General features: G+C 45.0%; 1 protein-coding gene across 1 annotated transcript in view; it reads left to right on the forward strand.

The window, feature by feature from the left end:
• CSGALNACT1 (chondroitin sulfate N-acetylgalactosaminyltransferase 1) overlaps nt 1-19,611 on the forward strand; it is a 331,308-nt gene extending 311,697 nt beyond the window's left edge. The window contains 2 exon segments of the mRNA XM_029601670.1: nt 7,244-7,325; nt 16,641-19,611. Of these exon segments, the coding sequence (XP_029457530.1) occupies nt 7,244-7,325; nt 16,641-16,936 (378 nt within the window). The 3' untranslated portion in view covers nt 16,937-19,611.
• The last annotated feature ends 3,977 nt before the right edge of the window (nt 19,612-23,588 follow it).

The following is a 23,588-nucleotide window of genomic DNA, read 5'->3' on the forward strand; positions in this document are numbered from 1 at the left end:
CACAATGTCTGGAGCTGCTGGGCTGTTACCTGAACAGCGGGTGAGGCACTGGGAGCCTCCAACGGCAGCGGAGGCCGTAAGGGCTTTCCATACACCAGATGGAATGGAGACTTGCCAGTAGCAGCATGGACTTGATTGTTATATGCGAATTCGGCCCAAGGCAGGAGTTCAGCCCAATTGTTATGTCTCTCGTTAATGAAGGCCCGGAGGTATGCCTTCAAGGTCCTATTCATCCTCTCGGTCTGTCCGTTGCTTTGAGTATGGAAGGCTGTGGAGAAACTGAGCTTTACCTTAAAGCATCGGCAAAGCGCTTTCCAGTAGCGGGCAACAAACTGAGAGCCTCTGTCCGACACTATGTCCTGAGGAAGTCCATGGAGCTTGAAGATATGTTGGGCAAACAGATGGGCCAACTCGGGTGCAGAGGGAAGCTTCGGAAGAGGAACTAGATGGACCATTTTCGAAAAACGGTCAACCGTGACCCAGATGACCGTATGCCCATCAGACGGAGGTAAGTCTACTACGAAGTCCGTAGCTATGTGGGTCCATGGATCGGTGGGGACCGGAAGCGGGTGGAGGAGCCCGCAAGGGGAGCCGGGATTGGGCTTCTGGCGGGCACAGTTGGGGCATGAGGCTACATAGGAAGCGACATCACGCCGGATGTTAGGCCACCAGTAATACCGGTTAACAAGTTCCAGGGTCCTTTCTCGTCCAGCGTGTCCTCCGATCAAGGAGTCGTGAGCCCAACGTAGGGCGGTCAACCGGTCCCGGCGCGAGAGCACCGACCTGTCTTGGGAGAGGATAGTCATGGCAGACAGACGGACCTTAGCAGGGTCCAAGATGAATTGAGGTGGCTCATGATCCTCTTCGGCACAGGAGGTGCGAGACAGGGCATCTGCCCGGAGGTTCTTGGCCGCAGGACGATACTGTAATACAAAGTCGAACCAACTGAAAAACAAGGCCCAGCGGGCTTGGCGAGGGTTCAATCGTTGAGCCTGAGTCAGGAATTCTAGATTTTTGTGATCCGTGTAAACGGTAGTGGTGTGCAAGGAGCCCTCGAGCCACTGTCTCCATTCTTCAAAGGCGAGTTTTATTGCCAGAAGCTCTTTATCCCCGATGGAGTAATTGCATTCAGCGGGCGAGAACTTCCTGGAGAAGTACGAGCAAGGAAGGAGTTGTCCAGAGTCGGAATGCTGACTGAGGACCGCTCCCACCGCGATACTGGAGGCATCGACCTCCATGATGAATGGTCGTGAGGGGGTCCGGGTGCCGGAGGCAGACGTCTGAGAGGAAGGCCTCCTTGAGATCAGAGAAGGCTGCAACCGCAGCATCAGGCCAGTGTTTAACATCAGCTCCTTTTCGGGTCAGGGCTGTGAGGGGAGCCACTCGGTGAGAGTATCGTGGGATAAAATGTCTATAAAAGTTCGCAAAGCCCAGAAACCTTTGGAGGGCTTTAAGACCCGAAGGCCGGGGCCATTTCGAAATGGCCGCTACTTTTTCTGGGTCCATACAGAAGCCGGTGGCGGAGATAATGTAGCCCAAGAAAGGCAGAGACTCTGCCTCGAATACACATTTCTCCAATTTGACGTATAGACGGTTAGCTCGGAGGGCCTGGAGGACCTGTCGGACATACTGGCGGTGAGAGTCCATATCTTTAGAGTATATGAGTACGTCGTCTAAATAGACTATCACGTGGGAATGGAGCATCTCTCGGAGCACCTCGTTCATGAGGTGCTGGAAGACGGCGGGGGCTTTACAGAGCCCGAAGGGCATCACGAGGTACTCATAATGCCCGTCTCTGGTGTTGAACGCCGTCTTCCATTCGTCCCCTGGACGTATGCGGACAAGGTTGTAGGCCCCTCTAAGGTCCAGCTTCGTAAAGATGCGAGCCCCTTGGAGACGATCCAGCAGTTCCGGAATAAGCGGGAGAGGGTACCGGTCCCGCTTGGTGATGGCATTGAGACCGCGGTAATCAATACATGGCCGAAGCGAGCCATCCTTCTTGGCCACGAAAAAGAATCCGGCACCTGCCGGTGAACGGGATGGACGGATGAACCCCTTGGCAAGGTTCTCCGAGAGGTACTGGGACATTGCCTTGGTCTCGGGCAATGACAGAGGGTACACTCGGCCACGGGGCGGTGTGGTACCTGGAATCAGGTCAATGGGACAGTCGAACGGCCTGTGTTCGGGAAGAATCTCTGCCATCTCTTTGGAGAAGACATCTTGGAAACTTTGGTAGGGCTCAGGCAGAAGGTGTGAGGAGCAGAGATGCAGAGACTGAGGAGGACGTGGGAGGTGTAGGCATCGTTCAAAGCAGGCAGAACCCCAGCTGACTAATTGGAAATCATCCCATCTAATGACGGGGGAATGCTGACGAAGCCACGGAAGTCCCAATACCAGCGGATGCACTGCTCGTTCCAGGACAAGTAAAGAGATCTCTTCGGAGTGAAAGAGACCCGTCTGCAAAGTCACTGGTACCGTAGAACAGGAGATAATTCCAGGAAGCAAAGTCCCTCGGATCGAGGAGATCCGTAGAGGGGGAACCTTCGGTACGGTGGGCAGGGTAAGTTGTGTCACCAGCTCGGCCACTATAAAGTTCCCCTCGGCTCCAGAATCGACGAAGGCCCGAATCTGGATTTCCCCACCGGGGTATTTGAGGGTTACAGGAAGTGTGCAAAGAGGAGCTGATCCGGTAGCGCCTAGGTGTAGCTCCTCGGTATAACCTAGGCACGAGCGTTTCCCGGACGCTCAGTGCATGATGACAGGTAATGTCCTTTGCCTCCACAATATAGGCAGAGGCCCAGAGAGCGCCGTCGGTTCCTTTCTTCCGGGGTAAGTGGTGACCTGCCCAGTTGCATTGGTTCAGATGCAGGGGTAGAAGCCCTCAGCGGGGGTGACCTGGAGGAGACCGGCAGGCGATGCAAACTTCTACTAGACGAACGGTTCTCTCTGTCCCGCTGCTGAAGACGGCGGTCTATTGTACCCGCAATGTCCATTAAGTCGTTCAAATCCTCAGGGAGTTCCCGTCCTGCCAGTTCATCTTTGATTCGACCAGATAAGCCTTCGAGAAAGATTCCCTTCAGGCAATCGTCCTGCCACGCCAGCTCCATGGCCAGGGTTCGAAAGTTAATAATATACTCTGCTACCGGGCGCGTGCCTTGTCGGAGGTGCAGGAGCTCCAAGGCCGCAGTGGACTGACGCGCAGGATCATCAAAGGCTAGCCGGAACTGAAGAAGGAAATCCTGGAGGTTCTGTAGCAGAGGATCGGAGTGTTCCCACAAGGGTGAAGCCCAGTCTAGGGCCTTACCATCCAGTAAAGGGAAGATGAAGGCCACCTTGGCTGCCTCGGAAGGAAACTGGGACGGTAGCAGGGTGAACCGTACTTGACACTGGTTCAGGAACCCACGGCAAGTCTTACTGTCCCCAGCGTACCTGCTAGGAACGGGCAGCTGTGTATTAGGAACAGATGCTGGTGCAGGAGGTCCTTGGTGACTGGAAGCCTCAAAACGAGAGACCAACTGGTGCACTGTAGCAGCAAGAGTATCGATGCAGTGTTGCTGTTGTTGAAGGCATTGTGCCATCCCTAGAATAGCCTGTAGACTAGGGGACTCTGCCGAGTCCATGGCCTTGCAAACTGTTGCAGTTTGGGAAGCTGCAGTCCGGGAGTGAACCCTTGGGCCGAACTACCCCAATGGTAGGGCAGGTCGGGAGGCGGAGCCACAGGCCGAGGTATTCACCCGGGAACCAGGAACCCCCAGGAGGAGCCCGTAGGGTCCTGGAACCTTGGGACTTAGGAGAACAGTCTGAGTCTCTACAGTAGAAGAAGGTCTGGGCAGAGAATATGATAATGTAGTCCAATAGGAATGCGGTAGTCTGCGGGCTAGTTGGGCCAGACGTGTACCGGAGCAGACCGTGAGCAGAACCAGAGGCTGTAGCGTGCTGAGGTCTGGAGCAAGCTATGAGCAGGAACGAAGTCTGTAGTGAGCTGAGAACTGGAACAGACTGTGAGCAGGAAAGGGGTCTGAGGCGTGCTGTGAGCTGAAGCAAGCGGTGAGCAGGAACGGAGTCTGTAGCGTGCTGAGAACTGGAACAGACTGTGAGCAGGAACGGAGTCTGTAGCGTGCTGTGAGCTGAAGCAAGCGGTGAGCAGGAACGGAGTCTGAGCGTGCTGAGAACTGGAACAGACTGTGAGCAGGAACGGAGTCTGTAGCGTGCTGTGAGCAGGAACGAAAACGAACCCAGGTCAAAGGCTGGCAGCAGACAGGAGCCGGGTCCAGTACAGGCTGTAGTCGGTGGCTGGCGGCGAGCAGAAACGAAGTCAGGAACAGGCTGAAGTCAAAGGCAGGCAGCAGGCAGGAGCGAAGTCAGGTACAGGCTGAAGTCAAAAGCAGGCGGCAGGCAGGAGCGAAGTCAGGAACAGGCTGAAGTCAAGTCAGGAACGTGGAACAAACGAAGCGCAACTCGGAACTACTAACCAGTAGCGAACCTCGTTGCAAGGCAATGAGACGGTAACCGAACGCCGGTTAAATCAGGCTTGGGGCGTGGCGTCGTTAGCCCGGGCGGGGCCAGACTTCCGGCGGCTGTGTGTCCATAGTGCGTGTCCTCACGCGCGCACGTGGTGGCAGGAAGATGGGCCAGTAATGGCGGACGCCCTAGGAGGCCGGCAGAGCTGCGGGAGCGGCGTTTCCACCACTGCAGGTAAGCGCCATGCCGAGCGGATAGGGGGGAAGCGGTGGAGACCGCAACACCATTTGGATCGATAACTTGTCAGTTATCTGTCTAAATTGCTTTGAATATTGACCTCAAGGCTTACAAGAGGAGAGAAAAAAACTCTCTCCAACCAGAATATGTTTACTACAATTTCAGAAAGGTTTTCACTGTAATGTTGGCGTGTTTCTTTCGTATGCTTTATTGTTGTGAAAATAAATATAGAAGGAAAATAGTACCACGGGTCATATCCATCTCCCTCTTTTGTTCTTATGCCTGTGTGGATTTATTAAAATAACATTGTTAATAGTAATAAAAACCTTTATAATCACACCAGCTCTGTCAACAGAATGTGCAAAAATATTCACATGGATGGGAGTATAGTTAACAGACAACTTTTTTCCCTTTTTTGCCTTTCAAGCGGAGGTGAAGCAGCATGATTGCCGTAATAGACTTCAAATTCACAGAAATTAAAGTTAAACAAAAATATGTAAAGTGTAGTAGATATCTTTCAATTGGCCTAAAAATACATTCCTTGATTAGTTTTCAGGATTTTACTCCCTCAGGTTGAAAAAGAATGAGTGAAAGATGACATTGCCAGAAAATGCAAGTGAATCATATGTGATCTCACTAACAGGCCGATACAGTACAGTGCGCTCCGCGTTTGAACGTGCGTTTTCGACGTGCTAGCTTTACCCGTTATTCAGTAAGGGGTAATAGCGCGTCGAAAACGTGCGTCCAACCCCCCCCCCCCCCCCCGAAACTAATAGTGCCCGCAACATGCAAATGCATGTTGATGGCCCTATTAGTCATTCCCGCGCGATACAGAAAGCAAAATGTGCAGCAAAGCCGCACATTTTACTTTCAGAAATTAGCACCTACCCAAAGGTAGGCGTTAATTTCTGCTGGCACCAGGAATGTGCACAGAAAAGCAGTAAAAACTGCTTTTCTGTGCACACTCCGACTTAATATCATGGCGATATTAAGTCGCAGGTCCCAAAAGTTAAAAATAATTAAAAAAAAAAATTTAAAATCAGCCCGCGGCTCGCGGGTTGAAAACCGGATGCTCAATTTTGCCGGCGTCCGGTTTCTGAACCGGGCCCTAATTTGAATCATTTTTTTTTTCTGAATCGCACGCACAGGAGAGTGGCCTTTGCGCGCGCCGGGAGAGCAGGCGCTCGCCCGCTGTCCCGCGATTTTTACTGTATCGGCTAGAGTGGTTGTGGTAACAGGCATGTCTGTGTGTGTGTGTGTGTGTGTGTGTGTGGGGGGGGGGGGGTATTGATCTATTGATGATAAGAAGGTGACAGAGAGAGACAGTAGAATTATGTCTGATTAGTGAGTGAAAAAAAAGCCAAGTTTCTGTTAAGTCCTTTTGTGTCAATTTCAAAGTGTTTGATCATTTATCTTCAAATGTCTTATCTTCCTCCTCTTTTTTCTTGTGTATGATTATTTTGTGCAGTTTCTGTGTTGGCTGCCCTCCAGCACCACCCAGCTGGCATTCCCATCCCTTCACAGGTGTGCTTTTGATCAGCTGCTTGTAAATCTGTTTTCTTGGATGAAATATTTGTCCATGACACCCTCCTTAAGAACATCTTGTTGCTGTTTGTGCCTAAAATTACTAAACCATCTACAAATTAGCTACTCAACCAGGAAACATATTTAATTGAAAGGTCTTTCATATGAAAAAGCACCAGTTCATATGCACCATACAGTAATATCAAATATCGGTGCCAAGATTTAATTATCAGCCCCTATTGTTTCTAATGAGAAGAAAGCATTCTTTGAGATGAGAAGCTACAGTCAGAGGATCCATTAAGCTGTGAACAGCAGGACAGTGTTGATTGGGCAAGTTTTTCATCTCATTTTGAGAAATGTCATCAAGATAATTACAATAGTCCCTGGTACAGAGAATTTTCAATGTGTGAGATCTCGAAACACAGTACTGTGGGTAGTTGCTTTTTAAGAGATAAAAATCCGGTAGACACATAAAAAAAGCAAACGTTGGGAGTGATGTGCGCACATGTTTGGTAAACTTTATATAAAAAAAGAAGTGAACACTGGGAAAAGCAACAGAAAAAAGAGAAAAACAATAGGGAATGATGATTAAATCTTGGCACCGATATTTGATAGTACTGTTTAGTATATATGAATGAACTGCTGCTTTTTTATATGAAAGCCCTTTGAATTATGTTTCCTGGTTGAGCCGCTAATTTTTCGATAGTTTAGCATCTTTAAAAAAACTTTTTACATACATGTGGATGCTTGGATAAAAGGATCAACGTTTGATGCATTCACAGTTAATGACTTTGTGCCTAAAATTAAACGTTTCCCGAGAATTACAGCTGTGTGCAGAAGTCATGTGAAGTGGTACAAATCCTTATTTTGTACTAACGCACCTCACGTACAGCTAGGAAAGATCACTGCATGGGGAAACTGTATGAAACTTTACTGCCTCACTCTGTATGCTGTAAATATGCAAGCATTTGTCCTGTCTGCATGACATTGTTTTGTGCTTCCCCCCCCCCCCCCCCCCCAGGTTATAAAGAAGGACACTGGATTTTGGAGAGACTTTGGATTTGGAATGACTTGCCAGTACCGTTCTGATTTTATCAACATAGGTAAGTAGAACTAAATTCTGAGAAATCCATGCCAGCACTGCCACCTAGAGGCATTTCAGTGCATCACTTCTGAATTGTGATAGACTCTCTCCTAGCTAGAACAATTGTTACTCTGTGTCCCTCAAAATGCATTTTTACTCATAAATTGTTTGGAAAGCTCCTTTACTTAAAATAATATATATATTTAGTCCTATCTTTACAAACCAGCCTCTTCTGAAAGTTCACTTTTTGAAAATGGAAACAGTGATCTGGTAGACGCAGCATAAAATTGTGAGTTCTATTGTCAGCTATAGAGAATGGGGGAAATGGAGGGATGCTGGTGCTCAGTTGTGTGTGAGAATTTATATGTGCATCTTCCCAAAGTGGAAGAATCTCAGCTGAGCATACTGAATACGATGTTTGTGTTGTTATTTACCATGGGGTTGATGTAATAAGCCGCGCAGAACCTACCGTGGGTTTTTACTCTGGTTTTAGCATACATTTTTTGGCGCTAATAAGGGTTTTGGTGCTGAAAAATTCTATTTCTTTATTTAGATATTTTATATACCATCGTATAGAGTACAAAGGTCTACAAGATGGCATTCATAAGAACATAAGAAATTGCCATGTTATGATCACTGTTGCCAAGTAGGTATGTGAATCGTTTTTGAACGATTAAAATTATTGTCAGATAATTTTAAAATCGTCCAAAATCGTTAGAGTGCACGATACAGTACAAATGCCCCCGATTTATCATCAGGGGCATTTGTATTGTATCGTTAAATAGGGCGCGGGAAAACCGGCACACCAAAAAAACCCTAAAATCCACCCCGAACCTTTAAAACAAATCCCCCACCTTCCCGAACCCCCCCAAAATGTTTTAAATTACCTGGGGTCCAGTGGGGGTTCCCGACGCGATCTCCAGCTCTCTGGCCACGGCTGCGTTGAGAGAAATGGCGCCGGTGGCCCTTTGCCCTTATCATGTGACAGGGCAAAGGTAGCGCCGGCGCCATTTTGGTTCCTGGCTCCCGACGTCACGCGTGAAGGAGATCGCCCCCGGACCACCGCTGGACCCCCAGGGACTTTTGGCCAGCTTGGGGGGGCCTCCTGACCCCCACAAGACTTGCCAAAAGACCAGCGGGGGTCCGGGAGTGACCTCCTGCACACGGGCCGTATTGCCAATCTTCAAAATGGCGCCGGCGCTACCTTTGCCCTCACTATGTCATACGGGCGACCGTCGCCCTAGACAAAACAAAACAATTGGAGCTCATATGTAGGTATTTATTTCTATCTATCTAGAGACGGTTTCTGGGGCAAATGGAATTACGACCTTCTTCATGCTGCAATTATCATTTGTCTTTCTTGTCTTTTATTGGGTCCGTGTATTCTGAGGTTTAAGTTAAATTATATGCATTAATGAATGAATAGCCATGTTTTTAATTCACTTTTAAATATCTTTGTCTGGTAGCATACGTAGAGTTTCCGGAAGAGAGTTCCCGAGCTTTGGACCTGCTATGGAGAATACTCTACCTCTTATTTGCATGGAATGAGTGTTCCATATAGTGGGGATATTCAGGAGACCTTTATTTTGGGATCTTAGTGTTCGTTTAGGGTTGTAATGCTGTAGTGTCACTCTTAGCAGTCTGGTGTTATTGGAGTGAACAATGTTGAATATTATTGTTATAGTAGATTCTGGATTATTATTATTGTAGAGTTTTTTATACCGTCATTTGGTATTGCCATAACAACGGTTTACAGTTCTAACATTTTGTTAACATGGTTAGCAATTTTTCATAGGAAGTACATTCTAATGCTAAATTTTTTAAAAGGTAACAAAGGTCTAAATATAGAACAATTAGTAGGAAATAGTAGGAAATACAGTATATTAAATAGTTAAGGGTAAGCAAGTTATCAGTATATAGCAAGGTTTTGCTAATGGGTTTAGACAAGTAGCATGGGTGTTTGTGATCTTTCAGAGTGGTGTGGGGGTAGGTTAGTGGCTGTGTGCGTTTTGATAGGCTTTGGTGAACAGCCATGTTTTCAGTTCTTTTTGAATGTTTTTTGGCTAGGTTGTAGTCTTAGTTTAGTCGGTAGTGTATTCCATAGTTGTGGGCTTGCGAAGGAGATAATGCGTTCATATACTGCTGTCAGTTGTGTGGCTCGGAGGGGGGGGGGGGGGATTGCCAGGAGTCCTTTGTCGGCAGAGCGGAGGTTTTTTTGTGGTTTGTGTGGTTTAATCGCTTCGCTTAGCCAGTCGTTTCGTTCTTCATGTATGTGTTTGTGTACAATGGTTAATATTTTGTAGTCAATTCGGTATTTAATTGGAAGCCAGTGTAGGGATGTAAGAATTGGGGTTATGTGCTCATGATTTTTGGTTTCACTGAGTAGTCTGGCTGCTGAGTTTTGTAGAATCTGGAGGGGATGGATGGTGGATAGTACTGGTAACCAGTGCAGAGCCATCAGCAAGGGTGTAATATGATTATATTTACCGGATCCTGTTAATAGCCTTGCTGCAGCATTCTGTAATGGTTGTAGTGGTTTTAAGTGACTTGCAGGAAGACCTAGAAATAGGGAGTTACAGTAGTCAATGTTTGAGAAGATTAGAGATTGTAGTACTATACGAAAGTCCACCAAGGTTAATAGTGGTTCAAGCTTTGTAGTATACGCAGCTTAGCATATCCTGTCTTAATCAGTTTCCTGATGTGCATTTTCATAGTGAGGTTCTCATCTAGCTGTACACCTAAATCCCATACTTGATTTGAGGGATTAATTTGAAAGTTGCTTAAGTCTAAGGCAGGTGGAGTAACTATCGATGTGCTTCAACTCAGTCCAATGATTTCTGTCCTTTTAGGGTTTAGTGTCAATCTAATGGAAGAATCTCAGCTGAGCATAAGAACATAAGAAATTGCCATACTGGGCCAGACCAAGGGTCCATCAAGCCCAGCATCCTGTTTCCAACAGAGGCCAAACCAGGCCACAAGAACCTGGCAATTACCCAAACACTAAGAAGATCCCATGCTACTGATGCAATTAATAGCAGTGGCTATTCCCTAAGTAAACTTGATTAATAGCTGTTAATGGACTTCTCCTCTAAGAACTTATCCAAACCTTTTTTGAATCCAGCTACACTACACTGCACTAACCACATCTTCTGGCAGCAAATTCCAGAGCTTTATTGTGTGTTGAGTGAAAAAGAATTCTCTCCGATTATTCTTAAATGTGCTACTTGCTAACTTCATGGAATGCCCCCTAGTCCTTCTGTTATTCGAAAGTGTAAATAACCAATTCACATCTACTCATTCAAGACCTTTCATGATCTTAAAGACCTCTATCAGTCACGCAGAACCTACTGTGGGTTTTTACTCTGGTTTTAGCATAGGTGTTTTAGCGCTAACCTAACTCTAGCATGTAATAAGGGTTTTAGTGCTAAAAAATCCCACGCTAAGAGTGCCATGCTTACTGGTCTTGCCCCCTCCTCCTTAGCACAGTTTCTGCTGGTTCAGTCTCTCCCCCGTCTCTAGCCCCACCCTGGATAATCTGATGTCATCACAGATGAGCTCTCTCAGCTAGAAGGAAAACAAATCACTGCCAGCAAAAAAAAAAGCATGAACCACAACTTTATTATCAACTTATGACAGACTGATGGCAGCAGAAGGGAAGATAAGGCGAGTGCTGTGTTTTATCATCAGTTATCTTTTTTTTTTTTTTTCCTGCTGTGCTCCTGGGACTCTGAGGAAGTTCTCTGCCCTGCTAGTCAGGTCTCTGTGTGAGCTGGCTGGGCTGATCTCAGAGAAGGGCAGTAGAGTGGGCCATTAACAGAGCAAATGGAGCCAGTGAGCGTCTGAAGAGGGAGGAGGAAGTGTGAAGGTGGCTACTGCAGGCTGGGGTAAGGGCAGGTAATAAGGGCAAGAACTTTACATGATGATGCTGTAGCACCCTTAGGGGTGAATTTTCCAAGCCCAGCACATGACAAAAACGGGAGATATGCGAGGATGTCTGGCTGGCGCACACTGCGCAGATTTTAAAAGGCACCTATGTACGTGCAAATCTCCTGGTATGCGCACAAGTAAGAAAGCCACAAAAAGGGGTGGGACATGGGCACTCTGGGACTTTAACATAAAATGTGCACGTAAATTCGCGCAAAACTGTGCACCGGGGTCCCCTGCCACATAACTTTTACTGGCATGTAAATAATAAAACGGAAAAAAAACCAGGCTAGTCAGTGGGGTTTTAAGGGTTGGGTCTAACAGGGGAAGGGGAGGCTAATAACTTATCCTTTAACTGTGCGAACTTGGAACAACTGGGAAAACTAGTAATTGCATTGGCGGGTGTCCCTTATAAAATTCCCTCACTTATGTGGTTCAGGTGGCATTTGCGCCTGTTTCATACCATGTGGGCCTATTTGTGCATATGCTATTTAATGGCTGCGTTCTTTGCTGCTAGCCGGCATACACGCGTACATGCAAGCCTGCGAAGCTGTTGAAAAGTTACTGTCCCTGTTAGCCAAGTCAGAGAAGGAGACACTCACCAAGGGCCTGATTTTCAAAAGTATTTACATGCTTAAAATTGGGTTTTTCATGTAGAAATGCATTTTACCCATGTAAGTGGGCTTTTCAAAATGGCTACCATATATGTGCCATTAAATTGACCAAAGGATTTACCTGCTTAAATGCACTTTACACACGTAAATGGCTTTTGAAAATTGGTATGATAGTATGTTAGATTTATACATATAACTCCTTTGAAAATGACCTTCTAAGGAGGTGGTTCACTGTAAGCAGGCTGTAAATGTTTTTAAATAAATAAATAAAACGAATAGCTACTTTTTGCCCAATCTGGAGACTTTTCACAGTGGATCTAGTGACTTCCTTCAAGTAGGGGTTGGCAGCACTGCATAGGTGTCAGAACAGGGTAGGCCACCCAGGCCCTAGCCCGTCCAACTTTATCTCAGAGGCAGGCCAGCCCTGCCCTCAGGCAAAAAGACGATCCTAGTGGTTTTCCAGCCTCAAATATTTTATTGGTAGGTCTGGGAGTGAATAATTCTAATCTATGATTTCTGCAAAGAAACTTGAATGAGTGCATGGATTGAGGACTAATTAAGGGGCTAATGTACATAAGTATGTTAATTGTAATGCAAGTGTCAATGCACATTAAACATCTGTGTCATCTAATGCAGGAGTTTAATGCATGTCAATAGTGCTCTTAACGTTTGATTGCTAGCTTACATTAATGTTAATACAAAATCTGTGCCATTGACTTAATGATATGCAAAATTATGCTTTATATAGTATATTATCTATTGGTACAACAAAAACCATGCATGTTAAAAACTGTCAAAGCAACATTGAAAGCTGCCAGGAATGTTCAGAGTGCACTGCAATCCTGACGGCTAAAAGGGGTTTCCAGAGGTACCGGGAGGAAGGAAGAAGAGGGAGTTTTCAAATCTAAGTTTTGCCAACTGGGCATTTGGTGAGGGGGAGAAGAGGAGGCCAGCAGTCACACCCAGAGATTTTTGTGTGTTAAATTTGGGACGGTGGGGTCTCAGCTTGGCAGGGCTCCTTTTCCATATATTATTTATTCAGTTTGATTGACTATTCTTCGATACAGTATTATCAAAACTGTTTATGGGGCGGGAGTCAGTGAATTGGGCCTATCGGCCCACACTGCCTTATTTTTATTTTTTTTACAGAATATAGCCGGTTAAGCCTCAAGTTATTTGGGTACACGTACTTCAATAATTTTAATCTTAACCAATGATATTCAAAGAAAGCCAATTAGGTTTAAAGTTATCCGGCTAAGGGGGTCATTTATCAAAATGCGCTAAGGTGTTTTTGCATGCGATAAGGGCTTAATGCATGCGATAGCACCATATCGTATGGTGCGATGCAAATCCGAAAAAGAGGCTGGGTTTAACTATTTCAGTAGCGTTAAGTTGTGCGATAGCTTGTGTTATAGGGTGGTAAGGTGTTAGTGCATTTTGTGAGAGAGAGAGCGAGCGAGCCTAGCCATAATGTCCTCTCCATAAATAGGTATTTATATCCCTATGGTAGGCCCACCTAGTAACTCGAGGTGAAGTTTAGGTATCAGTGTAGGGGGTTAGGGGCCATTTGGACATTCAAAGTGAGATGTACGAACAGAACAGTGGTCTCTTGTGAAGATCTGATGATCTTCGGAGAGAGGAAACTCACTCAAAGATGAGATTTGTGCACAACTTGGCGCGAACAAATCTACGCCCGATTTTATAACATGTGCGCACATAAAATCCAGGGTCGGCGCGCGCAAGGGGGTGCACACGTGCACCTTGCGTGCACTGAAGCCCGAGGGGAGCCCCGATGGCTTTCCCCGTTCCCTCTGAAATCGGAGCGGCCTTGGAGGGAACTTTTTTCGGTCCCCCCCATCTTCCCCTCCCTTCCCCTATCTAACCCACCCCCCAGCCCTACCTAAATCCCCTCCTCCTACCTTATTTTATTTCTTATGCCTGCCTGAAGCAGGCGTATCTTGCGCTTGCTGGCCAACTGGCCGGCGCGCGAACCTCTACCAAAATAGGCTCGGCGCGCACAGGGGCAGATTTTCAAAGGCTATGTGCGTAACATACGCGCGTAACCTGAGAAAATCTGCCCCAATGCGTAATTTAAAAAGCCACAGAGAGAAATGATTAGTCCTATTCTCGCTTTCCTGTCTTTTAAACAGTTACCTATCCTCAATATGACATTGCTTTCGATCCCATGTCTCTTTAATATCTCAATGAGCATCTCAGGAGGGACTTTGTCCAATGCCTTTTAAAAATCACTCTATTAATCAACCCACCCTTGTCCACAGGTTTATTAACCCATTCAAAAAAATCTAACAGATTTGTAAGACAAGAAAGCCCTTTGCTAGATCCATGTTAGCTCTGCCCCGTTAATCTATTTAGCCAGATGGCCAGTAATTTTGTTCTTCAGAATAGCTTCTACCATTTTGCCCAGTACTAACATGAAGTTCACTAATCTATAGTTTCCCAAATCTATCCTGAAACCCTTTTTTTTAAATGGTCATTATGCTGTCTAGTTCAGTCCTCTGGTACTGGAAGTTTACAATTTCATTTTTCTTTCTTTTAGAACTCTGGCTTGCTTGTAAACTATCTGGTCCCAGTGATTGGTTACTCTTTTCTTTGTCAGTTTGCTCTATTATATCTTCCTCTTTCACCTCACCGTTTAACCATCCTGTCAGTCTTTTAGTCTTTTATAAAAGATTGCCAATAGTACAGATTTTTTTCCAGCCATTACTGAATTTCTGCTTCATATCTGAAAGATTTTGAAAGGACTAAAATGTCTGGAATTTTTCCAGATTTTAGCCCTCCACCTCTAGAACTGCAGCCATCTGATCCTGCCCCTTCCTTGCAAGTACATTAGTATATCTGCCCACCCAGCGTCCAGGCCCTGCACGAATCACAGTTTCCTCAGCCAACCAGCCTATCCAAATGCAAGATAACTACAGTGGCAACAAGGTATTGGCTTGGCTGGCTGAAGAAATGCATGTAAATTACAATGAATAACCTGCTTACTGCTGGTGCTGCTGTATGTGTCATGAGGCCTGGCCCAGGCTGAACTGCTGGCTCCTCCTTCAGTTCAATTGTGTCTGCATGGCCTCTGCTGGACCCCTCCTCCCTGGCATTTCTGCTTTTTGTGCCAGTAAGCTTAAGCTGGCGGGATCTCGGGCCTCAGTACGCTGCATGATGACTTGAGGAGCCTCTGACCTGGCAACCGCTGCCTTTCCTCTGTCCCCCAGTGCCAAACAGTAAGCAGTCGGGTCAGGTGCAGTGCCGGTCTGCAGGGAGCAGAGGTGGCTGTGGCCTACCCGAGGGAGGGAGAAGGAGAGAATAAACTGAAGTTCAGCCTGATGGGGGGGAGGGGAAGAGTGCTGGGATTGGATCTGGGGAGGGGAAGGGGAAAGTGCTGACTGGGCTTGCAGGGATGGGTTTTTGAGAGATTATGGTGGGGCAGGAGAAGAGCATGAGAGAGCTGTGGGGAGGAGGGCTGGGGTAGAAGAGTTACTGGTGCTGGGTAGAGGATGTGGACAAAGGAGAGTAAAGTTAGCAAAAGGGATAGGGTGCTGTGCCTCATGGTTCTTGTGGGAAGGAAGAGGGAAGGTATTGTGTTGGGGCTAAGTTCCCCTTGCTTTTCTTGGGGGAACAGTAGTGCAGCCACGGGTGGAAAGTTCCTAGTTTGATCCCTGGCTCGGATGGGGCTGGGGATGCTGCAAATGCAGCGCTCACAGCTGCCTAGAGGAGAGAGTCATGGTTGTTGCTCAAGAGTGAGACCTAGTGGCCAATGTCAGGGCCAAGATTGGAGGGTTTCAGTTGGAACTCTGGTGGATGGTTCCTTGCCCTCGCTGCAGTGACCAGACTAGATATGTTTGGGGAGGAAGGAAAGATGGTGTAAAAACAGGAGAAAAATCCTATTGCAAATGAAGACTCAGGATCCCAACCCAGGACCTCAGGTTTTGACTGAGCTGAAGTCAAAACCTGAGGTCCTGGGCTGAAGTCAAAACCTGTGAAGGAGCAGGAGGAAACTGGTGGGTGAAAAGAGACATGCAATAAATGTGAAGCAGTATGATTGCTGGCTAAGTAAAATGTGGAGAAAAATTTCACCTGTTTTGCTCTTTACCTTAGTAGACTATATACAGTAGGGGCATGGGAGTAGGAGGGCTGGCGCCATCTTAAAAATGGCGCGGGCCATCCATTGCACCTACCATGTGATAGGGGCCAGCCAATGGCACCGATAGCCCCTGTCACATGGTAAGGGCAAAGGGCCATCGGCGCCATTTTGATTAGTGGCAGCAGATGGCCCGAGAGCGGGAGATCGCTCTCGGGACCCCCGCTGGACTGCCAGGTACTTTAGGAAAGTTTTTGGGGGTCGGGAGGGTGGGGAATTCTAAATAATTAGATTTAAAGGGTTGGGGTGGGTTTGGGGTTTTTTTTTCTGTGCGCCCTTTCTTCCCCCCCCCCCCCAAAATGATAAGAAAACCACGCGGAAATTTCGTGGGGTTTTCCTATCGCTTTCGGGATCTCCCCGATACTTGACGGATTAGAAAATATCGTACAATATTTTCATCGATCAGAAAAACAATTCACATCCCTAATGAGTTTCCCTTTCCTTCTGCTGCGCATGAGAATAAATTACATTGCATGGTGAATAGAACCAGACTGAAACTTTAAAAAGATCATGATGCTCAGGGGTTCTCAGTAGGTTGATACCATAAACACTTTTTTTTAATGATGTTTCAATTTGTGCTTGTGTATGTATATAGATAAATAAATAAATGCACATTTTTTTCATTTAATTTCCCTTGCGGTAGGTGGCTTTGATTTGGACATCAAAGGCTGGGGAGGAGAAGATGTGCACCTCTACCGCAAATACCTTCACAGCAACTTGATTGTGGTCCGAACACCCGTCCGTGGTCTCTTCCACCTCTGGCATGAGAAGCAGTGTATGGACGAGCTGACCCCAGAGCAATACAAGATGTGCATGCAGTCCAAGGCCATGAACGAGGCCTCCCATGGCCAGCTGGGGATGCTGGTGTTCCGCCACGAGATCGAGGCTCACCTGCGCAAACAGAAGCAGAAGGGCAGCGTTAAAAAGACGGGAGGCTGACTAGCTGCAACGAGGTGTGGACTCTGTCATGCAAAGCGGGAGGCGCTGAGGAGCAGCAGACCTGGGGATGACACAGAAAATCCACCAAAGAGCGGAGGCAGAAAGGAGAAGAGACTTTTATATCCTCACCTTTTGCTTCCTTCGGCAGAGCTTGAAAATCTTCCCAGCCGCCTGCAGTTTGTAGCTCATTCACATGCAGGCTAGGCAATAAAGATATTTGCATACATTGAAAAACACAAAGTAGAATGTCAGGTATTTATTGTTAGATGCAGGGAGGGACAAAAAGTATTTATTGTTATATGGAAGATTTCTGCTGCCCAATAAGCAGCCAGCTTCAGCAAACCCAATGAATCTTGCTACCAGTTAGCTAAGATTCATTCTTAAAAAAAAAAGAGCTCTAATGCTTTTTCTTTTTTAAATATATTTGGTTTATTTTGCAGTTTCTGACAGTGAGTGTGCTCATGGCACCAGACTTTATCGGCTGGTTGCTTTTTCTCTTTCCCACCAGCTTAGGACATCTAGCATGAGCAATCGTGAGAGGATAAACTCCCCTGCCTAGGGCACTGTCACTGAAAAGCACGATGAAACCACACACAAGGAGCGTACAAAGCATAACCAGGTGACTTAATTTGCTGAGGTGTGTATCCTGTTCTCATCAGAAGTTTCTGCTCCCCAGCTATCTAGTTGTGTTTATAAAATAATTTTATCTATATTCAGAAGTCATGGAAATTGGGAGTTTGTTGTAATGTAACTGCACCAATTTATAGGAATGTGCTCCAACCAATTGTGTGTTTCAAAGACATCCTCACTAACTGATAGGAATGCTGTTTCAGGAGGTATTGTCTCGGATACTAAAACCTATTGGAAGACTTGCTAAAACTTTTAGCAGAAACTGGTGCCCATGATCAAGCAAGTAAAATAATTTTAAAAAAGCTTTGCTTTATTGGTTTTAATTTTTTTGAGGTGGTAATATAGGGAGGGCATCTGTGGCATTAGTTACCACCGCTGTCTCACTAGACACTGACATCCTTAATATGCTTGTGCCTTTGTCATGGGTTGCACAGCTCAGATGTGGACAGTTATGGGATGCTAAAGTCAGCTGTTGGTGAGAGAGGAGATTTCCTACCATTGATTACTGATGTAGGTATTTGTGCCAAAAGAATGCCTATCACAGGATATCAGCCATGAAGTCTTGTTCTTCCGGCCATGCTCTGAAGAAACAGTTGCACTAAGGGAAGCAAGAAAAAAGATTAGATTTGAACATTTATATTTAAAGGCAAAGCCTTGGCTAGAACTCAGTGACTGTCCCATCTTACACTGAGGTGAGTTGAGCTGGCCACTGCCAAATTAATCATCCCTTCACTGGAACAGGTTTTCCAATGGGAAATGGAGTAGATTTGGTAGGAATAAGCTCTTCTGATAAGGAAGCAAAACTGGCTAAAAAGGGGGAAGTACTGTATAATTTCAAAAAGCGTAAGAACAAATTTAAAATGGCTATGTTCAGTAACTAAAACCAAAAAAACTATAGGATAAGCCATATCTTTATCATTTTATAAAGCTTAGCCAGAAAACTTGACCAACTGTTCAGCTGTTCTAACAGTCTCCTTAAACTAAAAAGTGCACTTTTTGCTTGCAGTTTGGTTTCTGCATATTTCATCTTGAATTGTAAGCCTCAGTGTGACTGCACAATTTACTGTAACTTTTCTGTATTATAGAGAAGTAGATTTTTCAATTTCAGCATAGAGGATGAAGTATGTCCACGGAGATGTCTAATATTCCTGTCAATTTCTCTTATTTTGGATTTCTTCAAGAATGGTGGATAAATAAGGTGGCCAGGGAGAGACATGACATGTTCTGTTTGTCAGAAAAATATTCCTATTGCATAAGAAAATAATGTTAATATAAGAAAAGAGCTTGAACACTGGAAATAGAATAAGAAAAAAGGGCTAAGCATTTAGGTGAGGGCAGACCAAAACAGGTCCTACGATTTAAAGACACTGTGTGAATTCTGTAAAAGTGTTTAAAATATTATTTTCCAGAAGACTGAAGATTCATATTACGTCTGAGCGCCATGCCGCCCCAGTCTCTGTGGGCATGTTGGATGATAGTGCTGTGTAGAAAATGATGGGGAAACAGTTGTAAAACAAGTGCAATCACATAAGTAGACTTGGAGAGCCATTATAAGATTTTTTTTTTTCTGTTTTGCATGCATGACAAATATCCTCAGGGCTTTACTCAGACTAAACAATCTCTGCCATACTAGTAAGCTGTTGCAGGGATAAACTGTGAGCTAACGTGTACATTTTGAAATTCAGACAGAAAACTTGTGTATTGCATTAGCTGTTCATCAGTCCCAGCGTGGCCTTGTTTGTAGTAAATGTGCAAGTTCAGTGTAGTAAGTGCAGACTCCTCATCCCACAGGGCTTTGTTCATTTCCCCTGGATTCAGTCTAATGCAGCTCTCAAACAAAACCTGCAGTGTTAGGTCTCAGGGAAAACCCACAGCTTACAACAAGAATCACACAAACTACATGTGCACTCACAACCAACACATCTAGGGGGTAATTTTCAAAACGGTTTACACATGTAAATATGATTACTATTGTAACAATTTTCAAAAGCCATTTACCTGCGTAAAGCGCACTTATGCAGGTAAATCCTATGGACAATTCAATGTTATATATAGTAGCAATTTTCAAAAGTCCACTTACATGCATAAAGTGCATTTACACATGTAAAACCCATTTTTAAGCGTGTAAATGCTTTTGAAAATCAGGCCCTTAGTGTATTGTGAATAAGTGGCCCAGTTTTTGGGTTCCCTTTTTTTTGTTGGGGGGGGGGGGGCAAGGTTTTTGGCATAGTGCATGAAGTACTATGCAGAGTAAACCTAGGTGCAACAATACAGGGATAGAGTTAGGGGGATAATTCTCAGACCTCCTCGAGTGTGCCCATTTATGCGTGCATATGGATGGACGCAAAATTGCTACAGTATTTTATAACCTGTGCGTAAACGATATGTGTAGGTTATAAAATATGAGTGCATGCACGTGCACAAATGCTCACGCATGTAAAAACTACGAGCCGCGCAAGTTCAGACTTATCCAGATAAATGCCAGTTTATCCGGATAAGTGGCAGCACTTATCTGGATAAGTCCAAAAAGTGCTATTTAGACAGACTTATCCGGCTAAATAGTACCCGCTGCTACTTAGCCAGATAAATTGGAATATAGCCAGATAAGTGCTGCTTCGTACCTGGATAAGGTGCTACTTAGCCGGATAAGTTGGAATTTAGCCAGATAAGTGTGTGCAAATGATATACCCATGTTTTTTTACTTCAAATTTTAAAAGGATACGCATGTGGATTTTACTTGGATTAATTAATTGCTCTTATCTCCATAAGTTGGCTTTTACATGCATAAGTTGGTGGATTTTTTATTTTTATTTGATATATATTCCGCTTTTGACACTTCAAAGTGGATTACATTCAGGTACTGTAAGTATTTCCCTAAATAAATAAATAAATAAAAGAAAGATTCACAGAGGGCTTACAATCTATAGGCCTAGATTCACTATTGAGAGAGGGGCCCCATATCTCGGGACCCCTCCCTTGCATTCCTGCAATATTTTTGCCCCACCCACAACAAAACAATTGTGGCAGTATCGCTGTATTGTTTTGTCTTGCAGTAAAAGTCCGCAAGACAAAACAATGTGACAGGGGCCCGTAGCAGGCATGACTTTGGCCCCCAAAGCACAGGGCCACCATCACCTTAAAGGGTCATACAGAGCAAGAACTCAGCCCCTAAAAGAATACCAAAAGTCACCAGGGGTTTTCTTAGACCCCCCTCCCTCCCACCCACCCACACTAGGGCCACCAATCCAGTCAGCCTGGCAACAAAAATTCCAAAAATAAAAGTAAAAGCAGCTGCGGGATGACATCCCCCTTGCCCCCAGCTCCTTATTGTTCAAATCCCCTTTCCAAATAGAAAGCCCGCCCGCTCCCCTTTATTATATAAAGGTAGGTTGGTAGAGCCCCCTACCCCAAATGGCTAAAGATAATCATCGGAGGCCTAGTGGCCCTCAACCCAGATCCCCCCCCCTCCCAAGCCCCAATACCTTTAAATTTGCCATTCTGCAAAAGTTGAGGGTCAGGGGGGGCCCTGTAGCCCTGGACTCAGTTGGTGCCATAATCCAAAATGGCATTGGCCAGATCTTGCCCCTGTCACGTGTTCACCCAGTCCATCGCCAGCTCGTGAAGTCCCTCCTGGTTCTTCAGCCTAATCACCTCATTTCACCCAGACCCCCCAACCCAGTCATTTTTTCATTTTTAAGATGATTCCGATCAAGGGCTGGTACGTCCCAATAGGTGAACTAGTCAGTTGCCTAGGGCACCAACTATTAGGGGGCAGTGAAGAGCAGCCATTTATAGCCGTAAGCAGAGCCTATCTTGCTCACGGCTGAGAGGAGTAGAGTCTCAGCACCATCCTACTTGCGACCCAGAGAAGCACCAAATTTGGCGGGCTGCGAGCAGTACCCATCCTGAGAAAAGCAGGCACTCAGTAGGCCATGAGTGGCATCTCAGAGAATGAGGTCGGAGCCAGGACCAGGGGGGAGGAAGCAGGCACAAGGCAGACGTTTCGCCTCGGGTGCCTAATACCCTTGCACTGGCCCTGTTCCAGTCACTTACACCAGATATTGAGCAGTAAAAAGACTTGCACACATCACTTTGGTAGGTTGTAAAATAACTTATGCGTGGAAATCCTCTGATTTGCCCCTTTTTTACATGCATACATTTGTTCACGGACCCTGATTTATGCATGTAGATTGCAGTTTTTAAAACAGCATGCACTCGCAAATATTGTGCATAAAGAGCTAATTTTTATGCATTCATTTGACCTTTTAATGTATACAGTAGGTAAGGGAATTCCCAGCATTAAGGAGCCCACCATCCAAGAACATGAAAGTTTCAGTTTTCTGTTTATTTGTGAAATTCTTTTGACAAATATGAATTTTCAATAAAAAAAAAAAAAAGTGCCACATTTCATTTGTACCTATGTTGGTTAATGATTGGTATTGAGTATGAAAATACATGGCAAAATTATATAATTATTTTTTCTTAATTTTGAAGTAATGCTGTCAGTCTTCATCCATCTTTGTGACAATTATTTGTTTTGTCTGCATGTTCTCAGCAAAAGTATTGCATAAGAAAGTAATTTGACAGTATTTGGGGCATTACATTGCGTGTTCTGTTGTAAGTGATGTACCAGCGCAGAACATGCACTCATAATCCAACGTACTGTTCCATATCCACCCTTCTCTCCTGCTCCTTCCTTTTCTATGAAAACTGACCCCCACCTCCCCTACCAGCATTTCCAATACACAGGGCAGAATAATTCACATGTTTACACTCAGAGGCAAGTGTGTAGAAAATGGCCACAGCACCAACTTTATCTAGCATTACAATAAGCTAATTCAAACAACACAAACAGCAGCTTATTCAACTATATCGCTGTCCATTGTGGTGCAAACTTCACAACACTTCAAATTTTCCTTTTGTAGTCCTGATTTGTATACAAGAGGCTGCTCCTCTTAGGGGTCTTGACCTGGACAACGCCACCTGTTACTGGAAGGCAAAAGGAGTAGGGCCTGCTACTCTTGATCAGTCCTGACCCCAATGTGACCAGTGGTAACATCAAATCTTGGACTTTTTCTTTAGCAGGAAACTATACCCAAATGATGCCTGAAGAGACGGGGCATAGGTAGACACATTCATTTTCAGATTTTATTTTATTTTGCCTAGTAATTTGTCAATGTTTATTACAATAAATGAAAAAAAAAAAAGGAGAGAATCAGTGGAAAAAAATTACTTCTTTTTCCCAGGTATATACAACCTTTATTCTTTTTGTAGTAAACACTGATAAATTCATAGGAAACATAAAATAAAAACTGAAGATGAAGATCCTTAGGGCATAGGCCTCACATTAACATTATTAATATGTTAATAAAATGATTCAGGTACTGGGGATAGTGATTCCTGCTTATCTTCACTTCCCATTAACCTTGGCTAACTGTGGCCTCCAAACAACTAAATCAAAGTGAGTTTATTAGGTGCAGACCTCTATTGGGCAAGTATATCCTGTCTGGACAATCTTATGAAAACAAAGTTGTGTCTTATGGTTAGACTCCTGTGTTTTGTAACACATTTCATAACTCCAATTTATCTCTGTCCTACTCTTGGCTCCTGCTGTGTGCTCATTCACACGTTTCCATATACACCTACCAAACAATCTCAGTGCCGTTAAACAAGGACCACTGATAAATCCAATCTTTTTTAATTTTGATGGTTTGCTCCATGCTTTTTTTTTTTATTATTATTATAAAGCCAATATCATTATTCTCAAGATGGATCAGCAAAACAGGGGGAGGGGAAACATTTTGCTTCAGGTGTAGAATAGCTATGGCTAATTGGTCCCATTACATTACTCTTTTTACAGTCCAATATATGTGTATGCCAGACCAAACTAAAATGTACCTCGGTGCATCTCTCAATTGCTCTCTTTTTTGCCCATAATATGATAGAATGACATAATCTCCAAACAGATTTAAGGCAGCCTACAACAGAGAAGAAAGTCAAATTAGAGGGTACCAGTTGTTGG

This window comes from Rhinatrema bivittatum, chromosome 1 (genome assembly GCF_901001135.1).
Source record: "Rhinatrema bivittatum chromosome 1, aRhiBiv1.1, whole genome shotgun sequence".
Classification (NCBI taxonomy): domain Eukaryota; kingdom Metazoa; phylum Chordata; class Amphibia; order Gymnophiona; family Rhinatrematidae; genus Rhinatrema; species Rhinatrema bivittatum.